Source organism: Peromyscus leucopus, chromosome 8b (assembly GCF_004664715.2).
Source record: "Peromyscus leucopus breed LL Stock chromosome 8b, UCI_PerLeu_2.1, whole genome shotgun sequence".
In the NCBI taxonomy this organism is placed as follows: Eukaryota; Metazoa; Chordata; class Mammalia; order Rodentia; family Cricetidae; genus Peromyscus; species Peromyscus leucopus.
Window position 1 is genome coordinate 92,720,802 of NC_051086.1, and position 20,432 is coordinate 92,741,233.

The window sequence follows — 20,432 nt, forward strand, 5'->3', positions numbered from 1 at the left end:
ATAAACTCTTTCCTCCTGAAGTTGCTTCTGGTCATGGAGTCATGGCATCAGAAGGCAAACTAGATCAGTCACTCATCACTGGGGGAGACTGCCTGGTAGTCCTAGTCCTAGTCCTAAAATAAGCCCATGGCTCTCACAAAACTGAAATCCAACGTGGGGAGTTGATGTGACAGTGACTCCCTCTGTGTGACAGGCCAGCACTGGAGACAGAATCTATTTTGTCACCCCCCATACCTCAGAATGTCATCAGCCATGGCCTTGGGAGGGGCCTACTATTTGAGACTGAGCTACTCTGGGGACCTATAAAGAATAACAGTCACATGTCAGGGAGCCTGAGGATGCCCTGCCAGTGTCCAGGTGGAAAATGGACACAAGAGACAGCCATGAAGAGGGGCAGGGTCAGATTTGGACATGATAAGAAGTTTAGGCAGCAGAGGAGTTGGTGGTTGGCAACATGAATGAAAATTTCAAGCAGGAAATTGAGATTTGGGGCAGGGGACCAAACAGAAACGTTAGAAATAGTTCTGATCTCCACTGGGTCAGGTTTAGCCACTAGTCACTAGGGCTGCTCAAGGGCCTTTCTTTCCCTAAAACACAGGAGCTTCTGGGGATATTAGACTGTCCCTTGGGTACTGTAATGGAGTAACCAGGGACTTTGCCCCACAATAACTGAGAGAGTTCTATTGCTCCCCTCTCCCTATGACAGAGGAAAACATATAAAACTTTCCTACCTTGTGTTTACACTCTTCAGAGCCAGGACAGGGTGCAGGCACAGGATACCAGACAATTCTCCTAAAGAGGTCCAATTGGCAGCTCGGGCGATTTTCCTGGCTACATAAATCTAGCAATAAGGACCAAGACTGGAAGAGAAATAGGCCAAGCACAAAAGAGCATTGTAATAGCATTGTGATTCAATTAGGCTTCTAAGTGCCGGAGGGCAGAAAGGAAATCTTAAAGTCATTGTCTCTCCATCTGGTTCTTGAATCTTCCTCAGCAATAACAACTCATACTTAAGTCCCTCCACTGACGACCTCAGGGCAACCCATTCCACAAGCCAACAGCACGGGTTGAGTCACATGTTTTTGCCTGAGATGTCCACTTCCCCTCCAACAATGGCCAGCAGTCATGGGGTGAAGTCTCTCACACAGAGTGCTTCAGCTACATGCCATTGATCCACTCTAGTTTCCCTTCTTGGGACTCAGTTTTCAAAGTTTCCCACTCATGGCTTGTTAGTCACAACACCATTACCACATTAACTTTAATCTCCATATACCACATTTATTTCCGTTGCTCTGGTTTGTGGAATTAAACACACTTTGCAGGTAGGTTCTGACTACTTAGAGAAGAGAATTATTCCCTCTCCTTCATAAATACCACTCTTCCAAGAATGCACGAGAGTGTTGGAGCCCAGGGGCTTTAATGCCTTGGAGTTTAATGTCTGCAAATGGTACAGTGTGAACTAACACTGAACTCACTCTAGTGTGAAACACCTAAGAATTTGTTGTTATAAACCATACCAATTTCTTAGACATGTGCAGTGTTACTTCTTAGCCAACAGGTTGCAACCACATTTCTTTTCTTCTTTTCTGATTCTTTCTATGTAGCTCAGGTTAGCTACAAATTCATGATGTAGCCTAGGCTTACCTCAAACTCATAGATGCCTTTTAGCCTCCTAAATGCGGAAATTACAGGTATGCACTACTATGCCCAGTTTCAACCCACTTTTCCACTCAAGTCCAAGAGCAAAAATGTTAATTTGATCAAAATATTATGCCTGGTCAGGTTAAAATTTGGTGAGATTGACACAACCTCAGGGATTGTGGGTTATTTAAAAAAAAAATTCCTGGGCTGGAGAGATGGCTCAGCCGTTAAAGGCTAGGCTCACAACGAAAAATATAAAAAAAATTCCTAAAGAAATTTAGATGCATTCACCTCTCCCAATCTTGTTCACCTTCATGGCTAGTAACCTGGTTAGTTAATTTGTTTTGTCCTGATCAGTTAGTTGCTTTTTTTTTTTTGACATTACCTCTGAAACTTCCCCTTGTTAGTGCTTTCTCTCATGCAAGCATGATTCTTTAATCATTTGGAAACATGATTCTGCACATTTACTCTTTCCTATCTTTACAATCCCCAGACATTCAGAAGAACAGGTTTTATGGGAAGACTGACAACAGACTGGAGATGTGCATGGTGTTCTCAGAGAGACCAGCCTAACACAGGTGTTATTGTCCAGAGTGCCCTAAAGTGGAATGCCGCATGAACCTGGAAGATCATGACACAAAGCCAGGATCTCCTTCCTCAGGTCCCCTTGACTCCAGAGATGGAGGAGCATAAGGGACTGTCAGCAGTCCTTGCTTTCCAAATAGTCATCAGCCAGAAGTTGAGTTAGATATGTTTTTTCAGCCTTTAAGCATGCACTATGTTTTCACAATGAAAACACATAGATGTCCTGAGTTAAAAATCTGTACCCTATCATCTCCTGCTTGAGTGACAACCAACAATGCAGATGAAACAGGAAAGCATTGGGCTTTAAAAGCCCAACAACATAACATGGCAGGATCCATGTTAAAGCAACAGGCAAGCACAGTGAACTATGGTGAGTGGGTAGGAAAGTGTATCTTAAAAACAGGAAATGGGTCTATGTCTCCCACCAAAGCCAGAAAGAAAATAAGTCAACAATGAAAATCAGCTCCACAGCAGCAAGCTGAGGGACCTGGATCTCATAATATAGCTGGACTTGGCAGCCAACTTCCCCTGAGATGCCCTAAGAATAAATTTGGAGTGTCTGTGTTTGGCAAAAAGTAAACATCAGAATTTCATGTCTTACTATCATGTCAGAAAATAGTGCTGCGTTCCCCATGAGAAAGTCTGAACACTGGGTGATTAATTGCAGCTGTCAGGGGATACATCAGTGCTCTGTCTCACATTCAAACCTCTTCTGACAATCTGTAACAAATGGACAATAAGACTGTACCATGAATTTATTCCCATGATTAGAAACAAGTATATGTCACGCTGGAATGGGCAGGCTATGCTGTGTGAACTGAGACTGAAGTGCGTAATATCAAGAGGCAAAATACCATGTGACGTGCCCTTTGATCATAATTTAGAAAGGTAACTCAGGAAGTGCTGACAGACCAATTCGAACACACCAGGAAGAGAAATTGTGTTTCCTCCCCAACCTGAAAATGTAACCAGGAAAACAATATTGCTTAATTTGATAATCACATATTTATCTACGCAAACAATAACAAGGAAAGAATGCGGCCTGTGAGGACAGCAGTCCCTCGGCGGGGTATAAAAGGGGATGTGGAGAGAGAGACTCCCACTTCCAAACCTTCCAATCCACCTCCTTGTAAACCCACCCAGAATCTCCACGTCTGACACCATGGTCAACTCCTGCTGTGGCTCTGTCTGCTCTGAGGAGGGCTGTGGCCAAGGCTGCTGCCAGCCCAGCTGCTGCCAGCCCAGCTGCTGCCAGCCCACCTGCTGTGTGTCCAGCTGTTGTAGGCCCACCTGCTGTGTGTCCAGCTGTTGTAGACCCACCTGCTGTGTGTCTAGCTGCTGCCAGCCCAGCTGCTGTGTGTCCAGTTGTTGTAGGCCCAGCTGCTGTTGCAGGCCCAGCTGCTGTGTGTCCAGTTGTTGTAGGCCCAGCTGCTGTTGCAGGCCCAGCTGCTGTGTGTCCAGCTGTTGCAGACCCAGCTGCTGCCAGTCTGTGTGCTGCCAGCCCAGCTGCTGCCGCCCCAGCTGCTGCATCTCCAGTTGTTGCCGTCCCAGCTGCTGTGTGTCCAGCTGCTGCCGCCCCTGTTCTGGTGGTTCCAGCTGTTGCGTGTCCAGCTGCTGCAGGCCTCAGTGCTGCATCTCCAGCTGCTGCCGCCCCTCCTGTTGCCAGACCACCTGCTGTCGTCCAGCATGCTCTAGTGCTTCTTGTTGCTGAGCGCTCTCACCCAGTCTTCTGTTCTTCACCAACTAACATCCCTTATGTAGACCACCTGTGAGATGAATCCTGTGATGTCTGTTATAAGCCTGTAGTACCAGCTGATTAGTATGCTGCTTTTGCCTGCAAATATACACTATCTCTCACTATACTACTCACTCTTTCTTATATGAACACAGCTTTGAATTTCCTTTAGATTCCTTAAAACTATTATGTGACACACCCCCTACAATGGAAAAATGTGTTCCCTGCCCTATTTCCTAAAATGGAGTCATTCCTATAACTTAAATAAATGTGGATTTTGCAGCCATGTAAATACAAAGCACTTTGTCTTCTTTTTCCTTCCTGTTGTCACATTAACAGCTTTTCTATAGTCCATCTCTAAAAAACGAAAAGACCACAGGGCATGGTGGCATGCATGTCAACCCTTTAGAAATCTTCATTGGAAAGCATAAATGTGGATGTTTAGAGCCAGTACCTGGATTCTTCCTATGGATAGTATCTTATAAAGACTAAGCTTTAGACGTAAGAGTTCAAACCTCTGTGCTTGTGCCTGTATTTAAGGGGATATCAGCAGGCAGCAGGCTGAAGCAAACTGTGGTTAAGGGGCTGCCACAATAAGAAGTGTGTGCTCTGTTGGGTTTGGCTTAAACAGGAACTTTTGCAGGAACAATAACAAGGAAAGGTTCTCCAGAGGAACCTGGAAGAAACTTCCAGGGCGATGATTACAGTAGTAGAAACAAAGTGTGTTTTCCATAAATGACAACCCATTTGACATCACTTGACAGGGAGGTTCTAGAATTCGAGCAGGACTTCAGCCCTTCCTTTCTTAGAGGGTCTTAGTGTCTGGACCTTTGCACTCCTACTCAGTTATCACCATCTGTGACCATTCAGTGTAGGAGACATGCAGGCATGACAGAAATGTGTAGAGAAGGTAGCATATGCATATGGAAAGAATTACCCCAAGAACACAGCACACAGCAAATGATCAGTGTGAGCCATCTGCATTGTGTGCTCACACTAACTTCAGGATGGGGACCATAGGATAAAGGGTACCTGAGTAGAGCATCCTTTTATCTACCCATACACCTCCTTCTTTTAGTTACTCCAGCTCATTTAGTCAGAATGACTAGAGAAAGATGCCTTCTTTGAAGAGCCACTTAGATCACATCCTGAGAGTTCTGAGCCAGTGGCTACTATATTCTTATTTAAATAAAGCTGCTATTCTTGGCCATTTACACTTAGCACTCAAACTAAAATTTCCAGGACTGCATAGTGGGTCATCAGCACTAAATGTACTGTTCATCAGGGTCTCTACTTCACCATGGTGGAACAGTCAAGCTCTGTGAGTCAATATCAGGGATTCAGAAACTCCACGTTCTTTCAGACCATATTGTGACAAAGAGCAGGCGAGTCAAGACAAGCTGAGGTTAAGACAGTGAATTTACATTTCTATTTGGTTCTATATGAACTAGGACTGTCTCCTCTTAACTTTATATCCATTTGCATTCAATATCAGATACTGTTAGCTCACTTCCCCCAAGATTTTTTATACCTCAAGATAGCTATATCTGGGTCTGTTAAATGGTCTCATGCTCTTTGCTGACATTCATTATGGTATGTTTGCTTTGTGGGGACTGTCCTGGTGAATTTCATTGAAATCTGATTTTTATTGACTAGCTCACATGAGAGATGGACATGAGTGTTAGGCCATTTTAAGGACATCATGTGGCTTTCTCTATTCTAATAGTTTTCATTCCACAACTCAAGGAAACAATGTGCTGTAGCTAATGTTTGTGAATTGGGTACACATGGATCCAGTGGACAGATTGTGAGACCCACATGGGTCAAGACTCAATTTATTTTCTGATATCACCACCAGATCCCAATGAGGGTTCTGTTGGCATTTTGGAATGCTGTTGCCAGTGTTAACTCAGATCTGATGATCAATAACACACAAATGTGTGGGCATTTCACTTGCCTCTGAGTTGTTGCAGGAGCTTTTAGAAACAGACAAAAGGGTTACCTCTATTTGTATTTGTTTTGATACTATCTTTCAGAGGACTGTCTTCCTTTTCAATGGATGGGTCATGGGTTTGAGAAGTGTATCCAGGTGGAACTTGGAGAAGGATTGCCATTGGTGCAACTTACCTAAATACTTTCCTCATTTTTCAATTCTTTCAGGATGCATATTTACATGTGGTGATATACTGTGTATTAAATAAAGCTTGCCTGAGGATCAGAGGACAGAACAAGTCACTAGATTAAACAGAGGTCAGGCAGCAGTGGTACACACCTTTAATCCTAGCACTTTGGAGGCAGAGATCTGTCTGGATCTCTGTGAATTCAAAGCCACCTGGACTACATGAGATTGATTCAGTCTAGGAGAGAAACAGATCCAGGCAGTGGTGGCACACACCTTTAATCCCAGCACTTGAGATCTCATGCCTTTGCTACCAGTATTTGGGAAGCACACACTCCATTAATCCCAGCACTAGGAAGGAAGTGAAATGGCTAGGCAGAGAGAGAGGTATATAAGGCACGAGGAGACAGGAATTAAAGGCTTTTTGGCTGAGGACTCAGAGGCTTTCAGTCAGAGGATTCGTGGAGATAGGATCTTGCCTTCCATTCAGCCTGAGGATTCGGTAGTGCTGAGAAGTTTCTCTAGTGGCTTGTTCTTTTGTTTTCTCTGATCTTTCAGCATTTACCCCAGTATCTGGCTCTAGGTTTTGTTTTGTTTTAATTAAAAGACCAATTAGGATTTGTGCAACATTTACATGTTAGAGAACACCTCACAAAATCCACTATATGCACTGAAAGTTGTGCATCCAACTTCATAAAACAAACACTACTAATACAAATGGATGGATTGGTCCAGATATAATAACAGTGGAAGATTTCAGTACTACTTGTTCAATCTATTGGTCATCGAGACTCCTATCCAAAAGTTACCATAAAGCTTTAGGACTAACCTATACTATTAGGCCAGACAGACTGAACAGGAATCTAAGGATGTTCTATTATACATTTTACATATTCTCAAGACCCTGTGAAACTTTTGTTAAATCATATTTAAGACCATAAATCAATTCTTAACAGAAATAAAAATTTAAATGTGTTTTTGTATTTTATCAGATCAAAATGAATGTAGAAATTAACAGTGAAAGATATTACAGAAACAATACAGTCATATATAGAGTAAATGATATATTTTTGAGTGATCAGTCATTGGATAAATCATCAAGGAAACTATAAAATTCCTAAACTCTAATAAAAATGAAAACACAGCCTATCAGAACCTGTGGTCTATAGCAAAGGCTGTAAGTACTAATGTTTTGTTTTTAACAATGAGTGTCTATAGTTAAAAACAAGAAATCTTTTTAAAAAACTTTCCACAAGACATCAGCCCCACAAAGACAATCATTACATTTCCTTCCATATGTGGAAAAACTATGTACATGAAAACGGAAGAGGGATTTTAGGGAAGGGTAGAAGGATGGTGAGAGAGATTAAGGGACAGGTACCATCAAAGTACATCATATACCTATGGAATGTCATGGTGAAATCCATTATTTTGTTCCATTACATATGCTAATAAAACACACATATATGTGCATATACATATGTACTGATACATGTATATCTGTAGTGCCTACAGTAACAGATATTGGTTTGGGTGGCCATGTCTTATAATTAGGAATACCAGGTTCTCCTTCAAAATCCACAGATTGCTGGGAGTTACGCTCTACTTCTGTCCCATCTGCCATTCCTAACTAATTACCCATACTACAATTATACTCATATTAATTCTCAGAGCTAAATGGTTCTACCTGGATTCTTTTGTGATCTTATCATTCCTATTACTCCTATGGACCTACATTCTGCAGCAATACTTCCTATAAAAATGAGGGCTTTAGTGAATTGTCTCTATTCCAAATTTATCCACAATGCTGGTGACCCCTTATTGCCCTCTGCTAAACCATCTTAGTAAACAGAGCATCTCTTGGGCCACCGAGAAAGAAATGAGTTTGTTGGGTTTACAACCCTTAAGAATAAGTATATTGTAGCATATCTGTGTCTCCTCAACCTTTGCTCGCTTCTTCTTTTTCTTGGTGCTCTTTACACTAGCCACTTGTCATTACATGACTTCAAAACTTAGTCGCATAAAGATTGTACACTATCAATCACAGTGTTTGTGGGTCAGGACTCAGATGGTGTGGCTGCATTGATGGTTTCCTAGCACTTCATAAGCTTCAGGGAAAATGTTGGCTGGCAATGGGGTCTCCTCTGAGGAGTCAGGCTGAAAGGATCCAATTTGAAGCTCACTTCTGTGATAGCTGAGAATACCTTCTTCTTTGACACCATTGGGATGAGAGCCCCAGAACCCAAGTGGGTGTTGTATGAAGGTTGTCTCTGGTTTTTTTTTTTTTTTTTTTTTGCCACATGAATTTCTCCTACATTGCAGCTGAATTTATCAAAGCCCGTGACAGTGGAAGAGCCTGCAAAGAGAGTTTGCCAGAAAGAGGAAGTGACTTTAAAACCTGAGGGGCATTTTCTCGATCAATGGTTAAGGTGGGTAAGCCCAGCTCACTGGGTATGACTCCTGAGACCATGGTCCTAGATGGTATAAGAAAATAGATTGAGCAAGCCATGAGGAGCAAGTTAGTAAACAGCACTCCTCCATGGCTTCCTGCATCAGCTCCTGCCTCAGGGTTCAGTCCTGCTTGAGTTCCTGCCCTGACTTCTCTCAGGTGCTATGGAAGTGCAAGCTGAACAAACCCTTTCCTTCCCAAATTGCTCTTGTCCATGGTGTTCATCACAGCCATAGAAACCCAAACTAAGACAAATCCTAATGGAAGGCATGACTCAACGAGCTGTGACCCTCTTTGGTGGTTCCTCCTTTTGAGGGTTCACAAAACCTCCTAATGCTGGCCCTCTGGGTACTCAGATTGTAACACATAGCATTTGGTGGATACACTGTGCAAAGCACAGTATAAAGTGAACATAACTGGGGCTCCCCTTGAGGTTGTCTTTCCAAGAGAGTATAGAATACTGAGCAAAAGAATTGAAATTCAAAACACATAATCACATTCTATTTGCAGAGCATTCAAAATCAGTAAAATCAAACTTCATTGTTTGAAAATGCAAACCTAGGTCATTGAATTTTGAGTAAAAGAAATAAAAAAGATTACTCCCAAAATTGGGATAGTAACCCTGTGGTAGAGGGAGGGAGATATAGTCAAGAAAGACATGTGGGAACTCTACTTGGTGAAGCAAAGACTCTCCGCTGGGCTTTGAGTTGGGTAGAAACTGGCTTAATAATTGTTTTCTATGTTATACATGACTATTTCATATATCTTCCAATATGCCTATGTTTTTATAATACCAAATGCAGGGGTCTCTGTGGCCACCACAGCTAGCAGAGTAACAGTCTATGGGAGGCAAGAAGGCAGTTCAGTTCAACACGGCTAGGTAGGTGGCCATTGGTTCAAACTTTGGAATTCTGACCCTGAGTAATTTATTTTAGGCATATTTAAGCATAGCACAAATTGGTGAAAACTTTTCTGGTGATAATTAACTTAATCCCTTGTGCATAATAAAGCACAGACACATCTCTCTGAGCGACAGTAAGCTAAATAAAGATTGGATGTGAATACATGGAAACTCTTTGTAAAGTATATGTGATACCTTCCATAAAGATGGGTTCCATGGATCGACTACATGAACACCTTCTGTAAAAATAGATTCTATAGATTGACTGAGAAAAATAAGCTCATGATAAGGATCTTGGGAAGGATCCATTGTGGTCTTGTCAAACAGGTAGCAAAAGGTCACCAGGCTATTAACCACATCTGCCCCCAGCCTCCTGGGTAGATAACAGGCTATGCATCCTTTTCTTTGAAGGAACAACACTGTGTGTTTAACATTCTAGGTTCTCCTATCTGTGAGCACAAGGACAGACCTTGGTGCTGGCTATAACCAAGTACTAACAACCAGATATAGGTAAGTAACATGGAAAGACTTTTTAAAAACAAAGTGAAATTGAATCAACAATAGGTGGACATTGTTATTAATTCACAAATTGTTCTGAATATATGTATCATTTCACAACAGACCCAACAATATTATCTAATATATATTCTGAAATATGTAAATGAAGCTTGATTTTCACTATAAAATAACATAGATGAATCCAAAATAAGGTTCACTTGATCTCTGTTAAAATAACTGTTGTATCTCTATTTAGATAAAGATATTATGAAAAAAGGCCAGAATGAAACCCACTTACTTGCAGCATATTTTAGCTACACTCTGGATCAATTAAATCAAATAAAATAATAAATCAAATTGGCTAGTTTGCAGTACTCTTCACAGTGGTTCCACCATGTAGTGAACCATGACAAGCACTGCTTCTAGGACTGGTATTAACTACCTGTCATCTATAACAGAATGTACCTTGTCTTTGGGGACTGCAGAGATGGCTCTTGCTGTGCTTGTAGAGAACCTGAGTTTGTCTCAAGGATCATCATGTCAGAAGATGAACAACTTGCCTCTAACTCCAGCTCTGATGTCTTCTATTGGCTTCTACAGCCACCTGCATACGTATGCATACATGCACACACATGTACACCCACACCTCCACAAATATAAGTAGATATTAAAGAAAACTGAGTAATTCCCCCTCCCACCAGAAGCTATGAAAAAAAATAGCTCTTAAAAAGTAACATAATCTGCCCCCCCCCTTTTTTTGGCATGGGGAATTGTCTTTCCTAATCTCCTTAAGTTTATATAGAAGCCTCTATAATTAACAAAACACCTTTTATTGCTGCTTTTATTTGTCTCTGTATATATCTTATTAAAATATTATATATTTTTTAAGTCTGTGTATGAGTATGTATACATCCACCGAAAGTCACAGTCTCTTAGACTATAAGAGATACTTTCATAAAATTACATCACCACAATCCTGACCTAAGGGTACAGTGGGTCATAAAAAATGAGAACAAAGTGAACAGAACCAAGATGCAAAATGGCAGGTGACAGCTCTCTTGGAAGAAACTGAAACAGGAAAGACATTTAGGTGATGGCTCAGCAGCAGTGGACAAGGAACACACCAGGAAAAGGAAATTGTGTTTTTCATCCACCTTCATAATTTAGCCAGGAAAAGAAACTTGGCTAATTTGATAATCACCTGTTTATTAACATAAACAAAAGCAGGGAAAGAATGCTGCCTGTGAGGACAGCAGCCCCTCAGCAGGGTATAAAAGGGAGCGTGGGCAGGGAGACTCCCACTTCCAAACCTTCCAACCCACCTTCTTGTGAACTCACCCAGAACCTCCACCTCTGACACCATGGTCAACTCCTGCTGTGGCTCTGTCTGCTCTGAGGAGGGCTGTGGCCAAGGCTGCTGCCAGCCCAGCTGCTGTCAGCCCAGCTGTTGTGTGTCCAGCTGCTGCAGACCATCTTGTTGCATCTCCAGCTGCTGCCGCCCCTGCTGTAGCAGTTCCAGCTGTTGTGGATCCAGCTGCTGCCGTCCCAGCTGCTGCATTTCTAGCTGCTGCAGGCCTTCCTGCTGCAGGCCCAGCTGCTGTGTGTCCAGCTGCTGCAGACCATCTTGCTGCATCTCCAGCTGCTGCCGCCCCTGCTGTGGCAGTTCCAGCTGTTGTGGATCTAGCTGCTGCCGTCCCAGCTGCTGCATTTCTAGCTGCTGCAGGCCCAGCTGCTGTGTGTCCAGCTGCTGCAGACCATCTTGCTGCATCTCCAGCTGCTGCCGCCCTTGCTGTGGCAGTTCCAGCTGTTGTGGATCCAGCTGCTGCCGCCCCAGCTGCTGCATTTCTAGCTGCTGCCGCCCCAGCTGCTGTGTGTCCAGCTGCTGCAGGCCTCAGTGCTGCATCTCCAGCTGCTGCCGCCCCACCTGTTGCCAGACCTCCTGCTGCCGCCCAGCATGCTCTAGCAGTTCTTGCTGCTGAGCGCTCTCACACATATTCTCCTGTTCTCCACCACCCAGCATTCCTGATGTGGCCCACCTGTGTGAGCTGAGTTCCGAGAGGCCCAGCGTAAAGCCTCTGATACAATTGAGATTAACTGGGACAACAAATATATTGCTCCACTCCTGCTTGTCTCTGTCTGAATGAACATACATTCGCGCTTTCTTTGAACTCTTCAAACTCTTGCATTAATTTGTCTTTGCTATACTTTAAAAAAAATCAAGTTTCCTGCAATTTAAATAAATTGAAAGTTTGAAGGTACATAAATAAAATGTCATTGTTTCTTCTTATTTTTCTTGCTGAAATTGTTCCCAATAGCCCTTTAATGCCTTGGTAAACTGAGAGTTTATAGGATCTTAAGGGGGAACAGTCATCCCTCTGGGTTTTCTTTCTTTCTCTTTTTTTTTTTTATTAAGGGATTTTCTATTCATTTTACATACCAACCACAGATTCCCCTGTCCTCCCTCCTCCCACTCCCCAGCTCTCCCCCCACCAATCCACCTCCCATTCCCACCCTCCTCCAAGACAAGGTCTCCCATGGGGAGTCAGCAGAGCCTGGTACACCCAGTTGTGTCAAACCTCATGACTAAGAATATCCTAGCATATCTACTTCTTCACACCTTTTGATTTCCCCCCTTCATGGGTGACGAGAGGCCAAATGAGTCTAGAATAATAATCAATGACCACGCCACACTCCCTGAACACATACCAGCTAAAACATGACGCATTTATTGTCTGTTTCTGTGGATAAGGAATCAGGTACAGACAGGCTTCATTGTCTGTGTCCTTGTGTGTCATACAGCTTCAGGGAAGGTGGGTCTCATGTTAGGGACAGCCTGGAAGGGTCCACTTCCACGTTCACTGCTGTAGTTGCTGAGAACATTTGTTTCCTTGGTAGCACTGGAGTGAGAACCTCACAACTCCCACACAACACCCAGATTCATCGAAGCCATTGGTGGAGGGGCCATCTGTGAGGAGAGTTGGCCACCAAGAGGCCAGTCACAGTCTTTGTCACTTCGCCTTGATCGTTGCCAGGTGCTGTTGGTTAGAAGTAAATGGCTCACAAAGAAGGAATCATACACATCCTGTGAAACAGTAGATGGAGGGAACTGGGGCCACAACAGAAAACCTTGTTCTTAGATAGAGTATAATACCAAGAAAAGGAAAACAAAGTGCAAGTAGTGATAGTCTATGCAATATTCACAAAATTTCTGTAAAACTAAACTACACTGTTTACAGATATCCGTTGGCAGGCTAGTGGTATCAAGAAAAGCAAAATGTTTCTTCCTTTTCTCGTATGGTCTTCATTTACCATGGTCTCCTATTCCTTGTTCTCCCTTTCTGTTCTTGATCCAGCTGGGATCTCCCGCTCTCTTTTCCTCGACCCTCATCCTTCATTGCTCCCACTCATGTCCAGGTTGTTTATGTAGAGCTCAGCCATTTCTCCATCATTGGGCGATCCTCGTGTCTTTCTTGGGGTCCTGTTTTCCAGGTAGCCTCACTGGTAATGTGAGTAGCAGTCCAGTCATCCTTGTTCCACATCTAGTGCTAAAGAGCCCACAGAAATCCACAAAGATACCCCCACAAAAGATTGCTGGCAATGGTCGAGAGACAGCCGGGACTGATCTACTCTGGTGATGGGATGGCCAAACACCCTAATAGTTGTGCCAGAAACCCCATCCAAGGACTGAGGAATCTGGATGCAGAGATCCACGGCTAAGCCCCGGGTGGAGCCTGGGAGTCTAATTAGCGAGAAAGAGGAGGGTTTATATGAGCGAGAATTGTTGAAACCAAGGGTGGATAAAGCACAGGGACAAATAGCCAGATGAATGGAAACACATGAACTATGAACCAAAGGCTGAGGGGCCCCCAACTGGATCAGGCCCTCTGAATAGGTGAGACAGTTGATTGGCTTGATCTGTTTAGGAGGCATCTAGGCAGTGGTACCAGGTCCTGGGCTCATTGCATGAGTTAGCTGTTTGAAACCTGGGACTTATGCAGGGACGCTTGGCTCAATCTGGGAGGAGGGGACTGGACCTGCCTGGACTGAGTCTATCAGGTCGATCTCAGTCCTCAGGGGAGGCCTTGCTCTGGAGGAGGTGGGAATGGGGCGAGGGCTGGGAGGAAGGAGAGGAGGGCAGGAAGGGGGAGAACAAGGGAAACTGGCTGTTATGTAGAACTGAATAGTATTGTAAAATAAAAGAAAAGAATTAAAATTAAAAAAAAGAAATAAAATAAAATAAAATGTCTTACAACTTGACAGTAAAAAAAAAAGAAAGAAAAGCAAAATGAAAATCACCTGTAATTCTAAAATGTATGTTCCTTTTCGACAGAGACAGGCAGGGGTGGAGCAATGGATCTGTTGTCCCAGTCAGTCTCAATCGTATCAGATGCTTTCCGGGACTCAGCTCACAGATAGTCTTCATCAGTAATTCTGAGGCAGTGATTCTGTGGGCTTGTGTGGGTAGAGATGTGGCCAAGACAGCATCAGCGGTTCTTGGAGATGACATGTCTCTTTGCCTTGGCCTTAGGCTGCACTTCCTTAAGAGCTATTGTGATGTCAATGTACACTTAGACGTTTCTAGTATATGCATGTTTTCAGAATAACAAAGATTATTTTCAAGAAGGGGCACTGCAATGCTTAGCTAGATTTAAACAACAAGATTAGATTGAACAATGAAAATATTTTAAGAGCAAAGAGGAATCATTCAATGGTTGATGGGGCATTTCCATTATTTCTAAAACATATATCACTCTCAAGACTGATAATATGGTTTAATATACATTCATTTTTATATTTAATATATTCATTCATTTAATATATGTTCATTAATTCATTATACATTCATTCAATATATATTCATTAGTACTTAATGGAGCTTCAATTTTAATTATAAGGAAGTTAATTGTACTAGAAATATGTGACTTTCCACTAGACACACATATTGTATTCTCTGTATAGATCATGAGGTTATGTTAGACACTGTTACTCACCTAATTGTCCATTTTAGATACAGGCAAGTACATACCAGGAATTTGTGAAAAAAAATGGTTGTATATACTAACATGATGCTTGACAAGATATAACCTCAGCCTGCGCCAGGTTACTGAATGATAATCACTTAGCTCCTGGATGCCTTTTGCAAATACAATTTTCTTTTTTTTTTTTACATTTTTAAAAATTTTATTTTATTTTACAATATAATTTAATTCTACATATTAGCCACAGATTCCCTTGTTCGCCCCCCTTCCCTTCCCCCAGCCCACCCCCATTCCCATCTCCTCCAGGGCAAAGACTCCCCCGAGGATTGAGATCAACCTGGTAGACTCAGTCCAGGCAGGTCCAGTCCCTTCCTCCCAGGCTGATTTTCTTCATTCCATTCTAACTGATGGTATTTAACTTGACTTCTTTCATTTTGGTATTTTAAAAAGATGAAAAGAGCAGTTTAAAGAGAGAGAAATAACTCAAGAGACATTAAACCCCACCTACACAGTGCAAGTACAGCCTAGGTAGACATCTCATGGTTCCGGCACACAGCACTGGAATAAGTTATCCATTTTGTTTGTTTGTTCTAGACAGCCGGTAAAATTGAGCCAGGGTGTGTAGAATGAGGTCTCTCAGTGTGGGGTTTCCTCTTTAACAATCCAGTGGGCCATCCAGAGTGACTTCCCACTGCCTTCAGTCCCGTTCTCAGTGCTGTGGTCCTCTTAGTCTACAGTACTTTGAGCTCAATATTTCCAATTCAGGGAAATTTTCTCTGTGATTTGGATGCCACTGAGTGAAATGTGACTGATTTTGCAATCTCTCTTCTGAACAAAAACAGCTGTGTAATGTGGAAGTTTTAAGAAGAGAGATTTCAATCTTGGTTGGGATAAACCATGGAATTTTATAAACTTTTGACACACATGATCTACTACAGACCTATTAAGTGAACTATTATTTTGGGCAAGAGTAGGCAAAGGTAATTTTTGACATTTCCCAAATGATTCAATCATGCCTCCAACTTAGTGGCTGTGATTGTTTATAAATTGTTTTACAAGGGGAATGTACTCTACTGTTCTAGTTGTGGGAGAGAGGGTTTGACTTAATTCTCATACGTAATTTATAGTGTTTGGCTTGACCACAGGATCTCGCACATGTTAGACAGTGTTCTACATGTGGGCTATAGCCCCAGCCTTCCTTAACTTCCCTAAATCTACAGAGAAACCTCTCCTCTAATAATCAACTGTGTCTTTATCTTTTTACTGTTTCTATGATGTAGCAAATCTAGCAAGCATTTTACTACTACTGCCGACACATACATGTTTCATTCTTTCCCATTCTTCAGCACTACAGAGAAAAGCCTAAAGTAAAAAGCACAAAAATGAAAATTTGCTTAGCAAGCCAAGGAGATGAAAACCTTGCAAGGGGATTGGTCTTTAAATTATCCTAAGGATGACATCATCACTAGCTAGTCTCTGTTTCTTCAGCCTAAGGGAACAAGAGGAGGCTGTGAAATGTCTTATGGGCTTTAGGTATACTTTGAATACCTTCTTATCAGAAACTCTAACCACCTAGCCAATGGGATGAGGATTGTGCACCCTTGAAGTCTCTACTGTGACCACACATAAACAGATGTAAGCTGAAATTCTCCCATCTAAATACCTGCTTCCTATCATTTTCTTGTTATATCATTATTAAAGGAAACCCTGAACAGAGCAGTCCAGTCCAGCACTCAAATCATAGAGCAGGAATGTCTACAGGGACCAGGACCTCAACAGACACAGGAAAGTTGGGTACAAGCTAGACTAGTGCTTCTCAACCTTCCTAATGCTGAGACCTTTAATAATGTTCCTCATGTAATGGTGACCCCAACCTTAAAGTTATTTTCATTGCTACTGTTATGAGTTGTGGTGTAAATATCTGTGTTTTCTGATAGTCTTGGGTGACCTCGTGAAAGGTGACCCTCTTAATAGGTGGTGACCCACAGGTTGAGAACCACTGAGCTAGAGCAAGAGGCAATGGCATGCTGTGCAGTGGCAGTTCTGCATCTTGAAACAGAAACAACAGGGCTGTGAGGATCAGTCCCACCCAGAAGACAGAATGGTAAAGGAACAGGGCCAAAGGGAACAGCGGAGGAACATGCATTTTATGGTGTAGCTCAGCTCTGCAGCCACAACTCTCCAAAGTGACAGTAGAATTAGTTTTAGAGTTTTGCTTTGGTAGAAAAAAAAAAAGAAGAAGAAAGCTCAACATTTTACCATCCAGCTTACCACCTGGAGATTATTCCATTTCCAGTTTTAAAAGACCTAGAAACTGGATCACAGACTACACAGGGAGGTATCCAGGACCTAACCTTGTCCCATCTGAGTCATTGTGATGAGCCATCAAATTAATGCAGCTTTATCCTCCCAGTCACGAGAAAAGATCTGTAAGAAAAATAATTGCCTGAATAGACAGTGGTGCTGTAAAGCATGAGAAAGAAGGACAGAGTGATAAGACACCCAGCGTCTTGTGAAAACTCTTCTAGAATGAACTAAATCCCATAAGATACTTCACGGATGGTTCATCAAGAACTGACAATGAGCCCTAACACATCAGGAAAAGGAACTCGTGTTTTTCATCCACCTTCATAATTTAGCCAGGAAAAGAAACTTGGCTAATTTGATAATCACCTGTTTATTAACCTAAACAATAACAGGGAAAGAATGCCCCTCAGCGGGGTATAAAAGGGAATGTGGGCAGGGAGACTCCCACTTCCAAACCTTCCAACCTACCACCTTGTAAACCCACCCAGAACCTCCACCTCTGACACCATGGTCAACTCCTGTTGTGGCTCTGTCTGCTCTGAGGAGGGCTGTGGCCAAGGCTGCTGCCAGCCCAGCTGCTGCCAGCCCAGCTGCTGCCGCCCCAGCTGCTGTGTGTCCAGCTGTTGCAGGCCCAGCTGCTGTGTGTCCAGCTGCTGCCGCCCCTGTTGCCGCCCCAGCTGCTGTGTGTCCAGCTGTTGCAGGCCCAGCTGCTGTGTGTCCAGCTGCTTGCCGCAGCTGCTGTGCTGCAGACCATCTTGCTGCATCTCCAGCTGCTGCCGCCCCTGCTGTGGCAGTTCCAGCTGTTGTGGATCAAGTTGCTGCCGCCCCAGCTGCTGCATTTCTAGCTGCTGCAGGCCTTCCTGCTGCCGCCCCAGCTGTTGTGTGTCCAGCTGCTGCCGCCCACTGCTGTGTGCCAGCTGTTGCCCCCAGCTGCTGTGTGATCCAGCTGCTGCAGGCCCAGCTGCTGTCAGTCTCTAGTGCTGCAAGCCTTCTGCTGCCGCCCCAGTTGCTGTGTGCTGCCAGCTGCTGCCGCCCCAGCTGCTGTGTGTCCAGCTGCTGCAGGCCTCAGTGCTGCATTTCCAGCTGCTGCCGCCCCTCCTGTTGCCAGACCTCCTGCTGCCGCCCAGCATGCTCTAGCAGTTCTTGCTGCTGAGTGCTCTCACCCACGGTCTCCTGTTCTCCACCACCCAGCATTCCTGATGTGGTCCACCTGTGAGCTGATTCTGAGAGGCCCAGCATAAAGCCTCTGTCTTAACATAATGGTTTTTACCTCCAAAATACACTGTCCCTGTGTCTCTATCAAATGAACACAAAATTGATTTTTCTATGAAATCTGTAAACTTAGCCTTACATTTTTCTCTCTCCTCCATTTTCAAAAGCAGCTTTCCCCTTTGTGTCTTAAATAAACTTTAGTTTTGTAAGCATACAAATGTGTATGTGTCTCATCTCTCCTTCTTGGATTGTCATCCTCATTTGTCAATGTTTTAGCCCATCTCTAACAATGCTGTGATTGCAGAAATCACAGCAGATGATTTCTGGTGTGTCTGCTGTGTTCCTCCTGTATTCATCTTCCTGTGTAGGAAGAAGATCTCATAGGGTGAGCACACAGATCCCCCTAAACGCCTCTAGTTGAAAAGTGCTCTGTAGGAAGGATAGAGAAGCCCCTGAGCACAGAGCTCAAGCAAGGAAATACAGTTGTGATCACATGCTCTCCCCCGCTTCCTTCCAAGAGGAAATGTGCCACTGTGGTATTACTGAGGCCCTGGGTATTATGGAAGCTAGTTGTCTCCTGTGGGGCTTGGCTCATTGTGGTCTTCATTAGCTTCCTCTTTGCCTGGTATGATCTATCAAGTTCAAATGCTTTCTGTGACTGTTGCCCAAGTAACTACTTCATGTCTGCCACTGCTCTCCACCATATCTGAGACAGCCCACCAGTGAAGCAACTCAAGAATCTCATATCCCTATTCATGTGTCACCCAGCATCTACACAGAGACAACGTGAATGACTGTACAGTGTCAAGACCTAATCTCAGGATTGCCACTTAGTGCATTGATGTATTTCATGAACCTGTAGCTATATCTTTCGTTCAATATTTGTGCATTTGTGTTACACACACATCTCCAGTCTTTTTGCTGATTTTTTAAAATGCCAGATGGTTTCCTTTTAGAATTTAATAATTTAAAAATACTGGGTCTCATTATGACATTTTCATATGTATAGAATATAACCCCATCTCAGGTCTGTTGGCTTGCCCTCCCTGACACTAATCCCCTTTTTGCCCTCTTGCTAACCTTAATGCTTTCCATGTTAGTTCTCCTACTTTTTACAGTCCTTTTTTGGTAGATTTCACCTATGTGAGGCAACATTTGATGTTCCTCTTCCTGAGGCTCATTTGTTTTACTTAATATGGTGTTCAAGTCTTTTTCCTGCAAATGACAGAATTTCATTCTTCCTGATGGGTGAATTCTCTATGGTGTGCATATACCACATTTCCATCACCAATTCATCTGTAGATACACACTGAGCTGATTTGGGGGCTTGACTATTACTAATAGCAACCCCATTAACTTGGGTGTGCCAGGATCTCTACTGTATGCTGTTTTCAGTGCCTTTCTGTGCAGACCCAGGAGGACTATAGCCAGATCATTTCTGCTCTGCTTCTAGTTTTTGAGAAACTGCACTGATTTCCAGTTGTACCAGTTTACACTCACACTTGCAGGGTATAAGGGCCCTACTCTTTTGCATCCACTGTACCATTTATTTTTGTTTTCATAATGGTAAATATTCTGACTAGGGTGAGGTAGAATTTCAATGTAGTATGATTTATATCCTCCTGATGGTGAAAAAATATTCAACCATTGTTCATGTATTTAGTAGTCCTTTATAATTTTTCTCTTTGAGAGTATCTGTTTGTATCATTTATCCATTTATTGACTGGATCTTTTGGAGTTAAAATTTTTAGGTCTTGGGGCTAGAGAGATGGCTCAGTGGTTAAGAGCACTGGCTGCTCTTCCAGAGGACCTGGGTTCGATTCTCAGCACCTACATGGCAATTCACAACTGTCTGTAACTCCAGGGGATCTGATACCCTTATAAAGACATACATGCAGGCAAAACACCAATGCCTAATGAGGTAGTTTGAATGTAAATGGCCCCCATAATCTCATAGGGAGTGGTACTATTAGGAGGTGTGGTTTTGTTGGAGTGGATATTGGGTA

The 20,432-nt window shown here is 43.1% G+C and overlaps 2 protein-coding genes and 1 pseudogene across 2 annotated transcripts; all 3 read left to right on the forward strand.

Moving 5' to 3' along the window:
- The first annotated feature begins 3,344 nt into the window (after window positions 1-3,344).
- Window positions 3,345-4,267, forward strand: LOC114706965 (keratin-associated protein 4-3-like). The gene has a single exon (XM_028889540.2). The coding sequence runs from the start codon at window positions 3,389-3,391 to the stop codon at window positions 3,935-3,937; it is 549 nt and encodes a 182-aa protein (XP_028745373.1). The 5' UTR covers window positions 3,345-3,388; the 3' UTR covers window positions 3,938-4,267.
- Window positions 4,268-11,252: 6,985 nt separating this feature from the next.
- LOC114707004 (keratin-associated protein 4-3-like) lies at window positions 11,253-12,151 on the forward strand. The gene has a single exon (XM_028889587.2). It carries the CDS (start codon window positions 11,290-11,292, stop codon window positions 11,905-11,907), a length of 618 nt encoding a protein of 205 aa, XP_028745420.1. The 5' UTR covers window positions 11,253-11,289; the 3' UTR covers window positions 11,908-12,151.
- A 5,529-nt stretch (window positions 12,152-17,680) lies between these two features.
- LOC119086107 lies at window positions 17,681-18,648 on the forward strand (annotated as a pseudogene).
- Window positions 18,649-20,432: the final 1,784 nt, after the last annotated feature.

Excerpts from the sequence above, each read along its gene's own strand:
- LOC114706965 (XM_028889540.2), top strand. The coding sequence starts at position 3,389 with ATGGTCAACTCCTGCTGTGGCTCTGTCTGCTCTGAGGAGGGCTGTGGC.
- LOC114707004 (XM_028889587.2), top strand. The coding sequence starts at position 11,290 with ATGGTCAACTCCTGCTGTGGCTCTGTCTGCTCTGAGGAGGGCTGTGGC.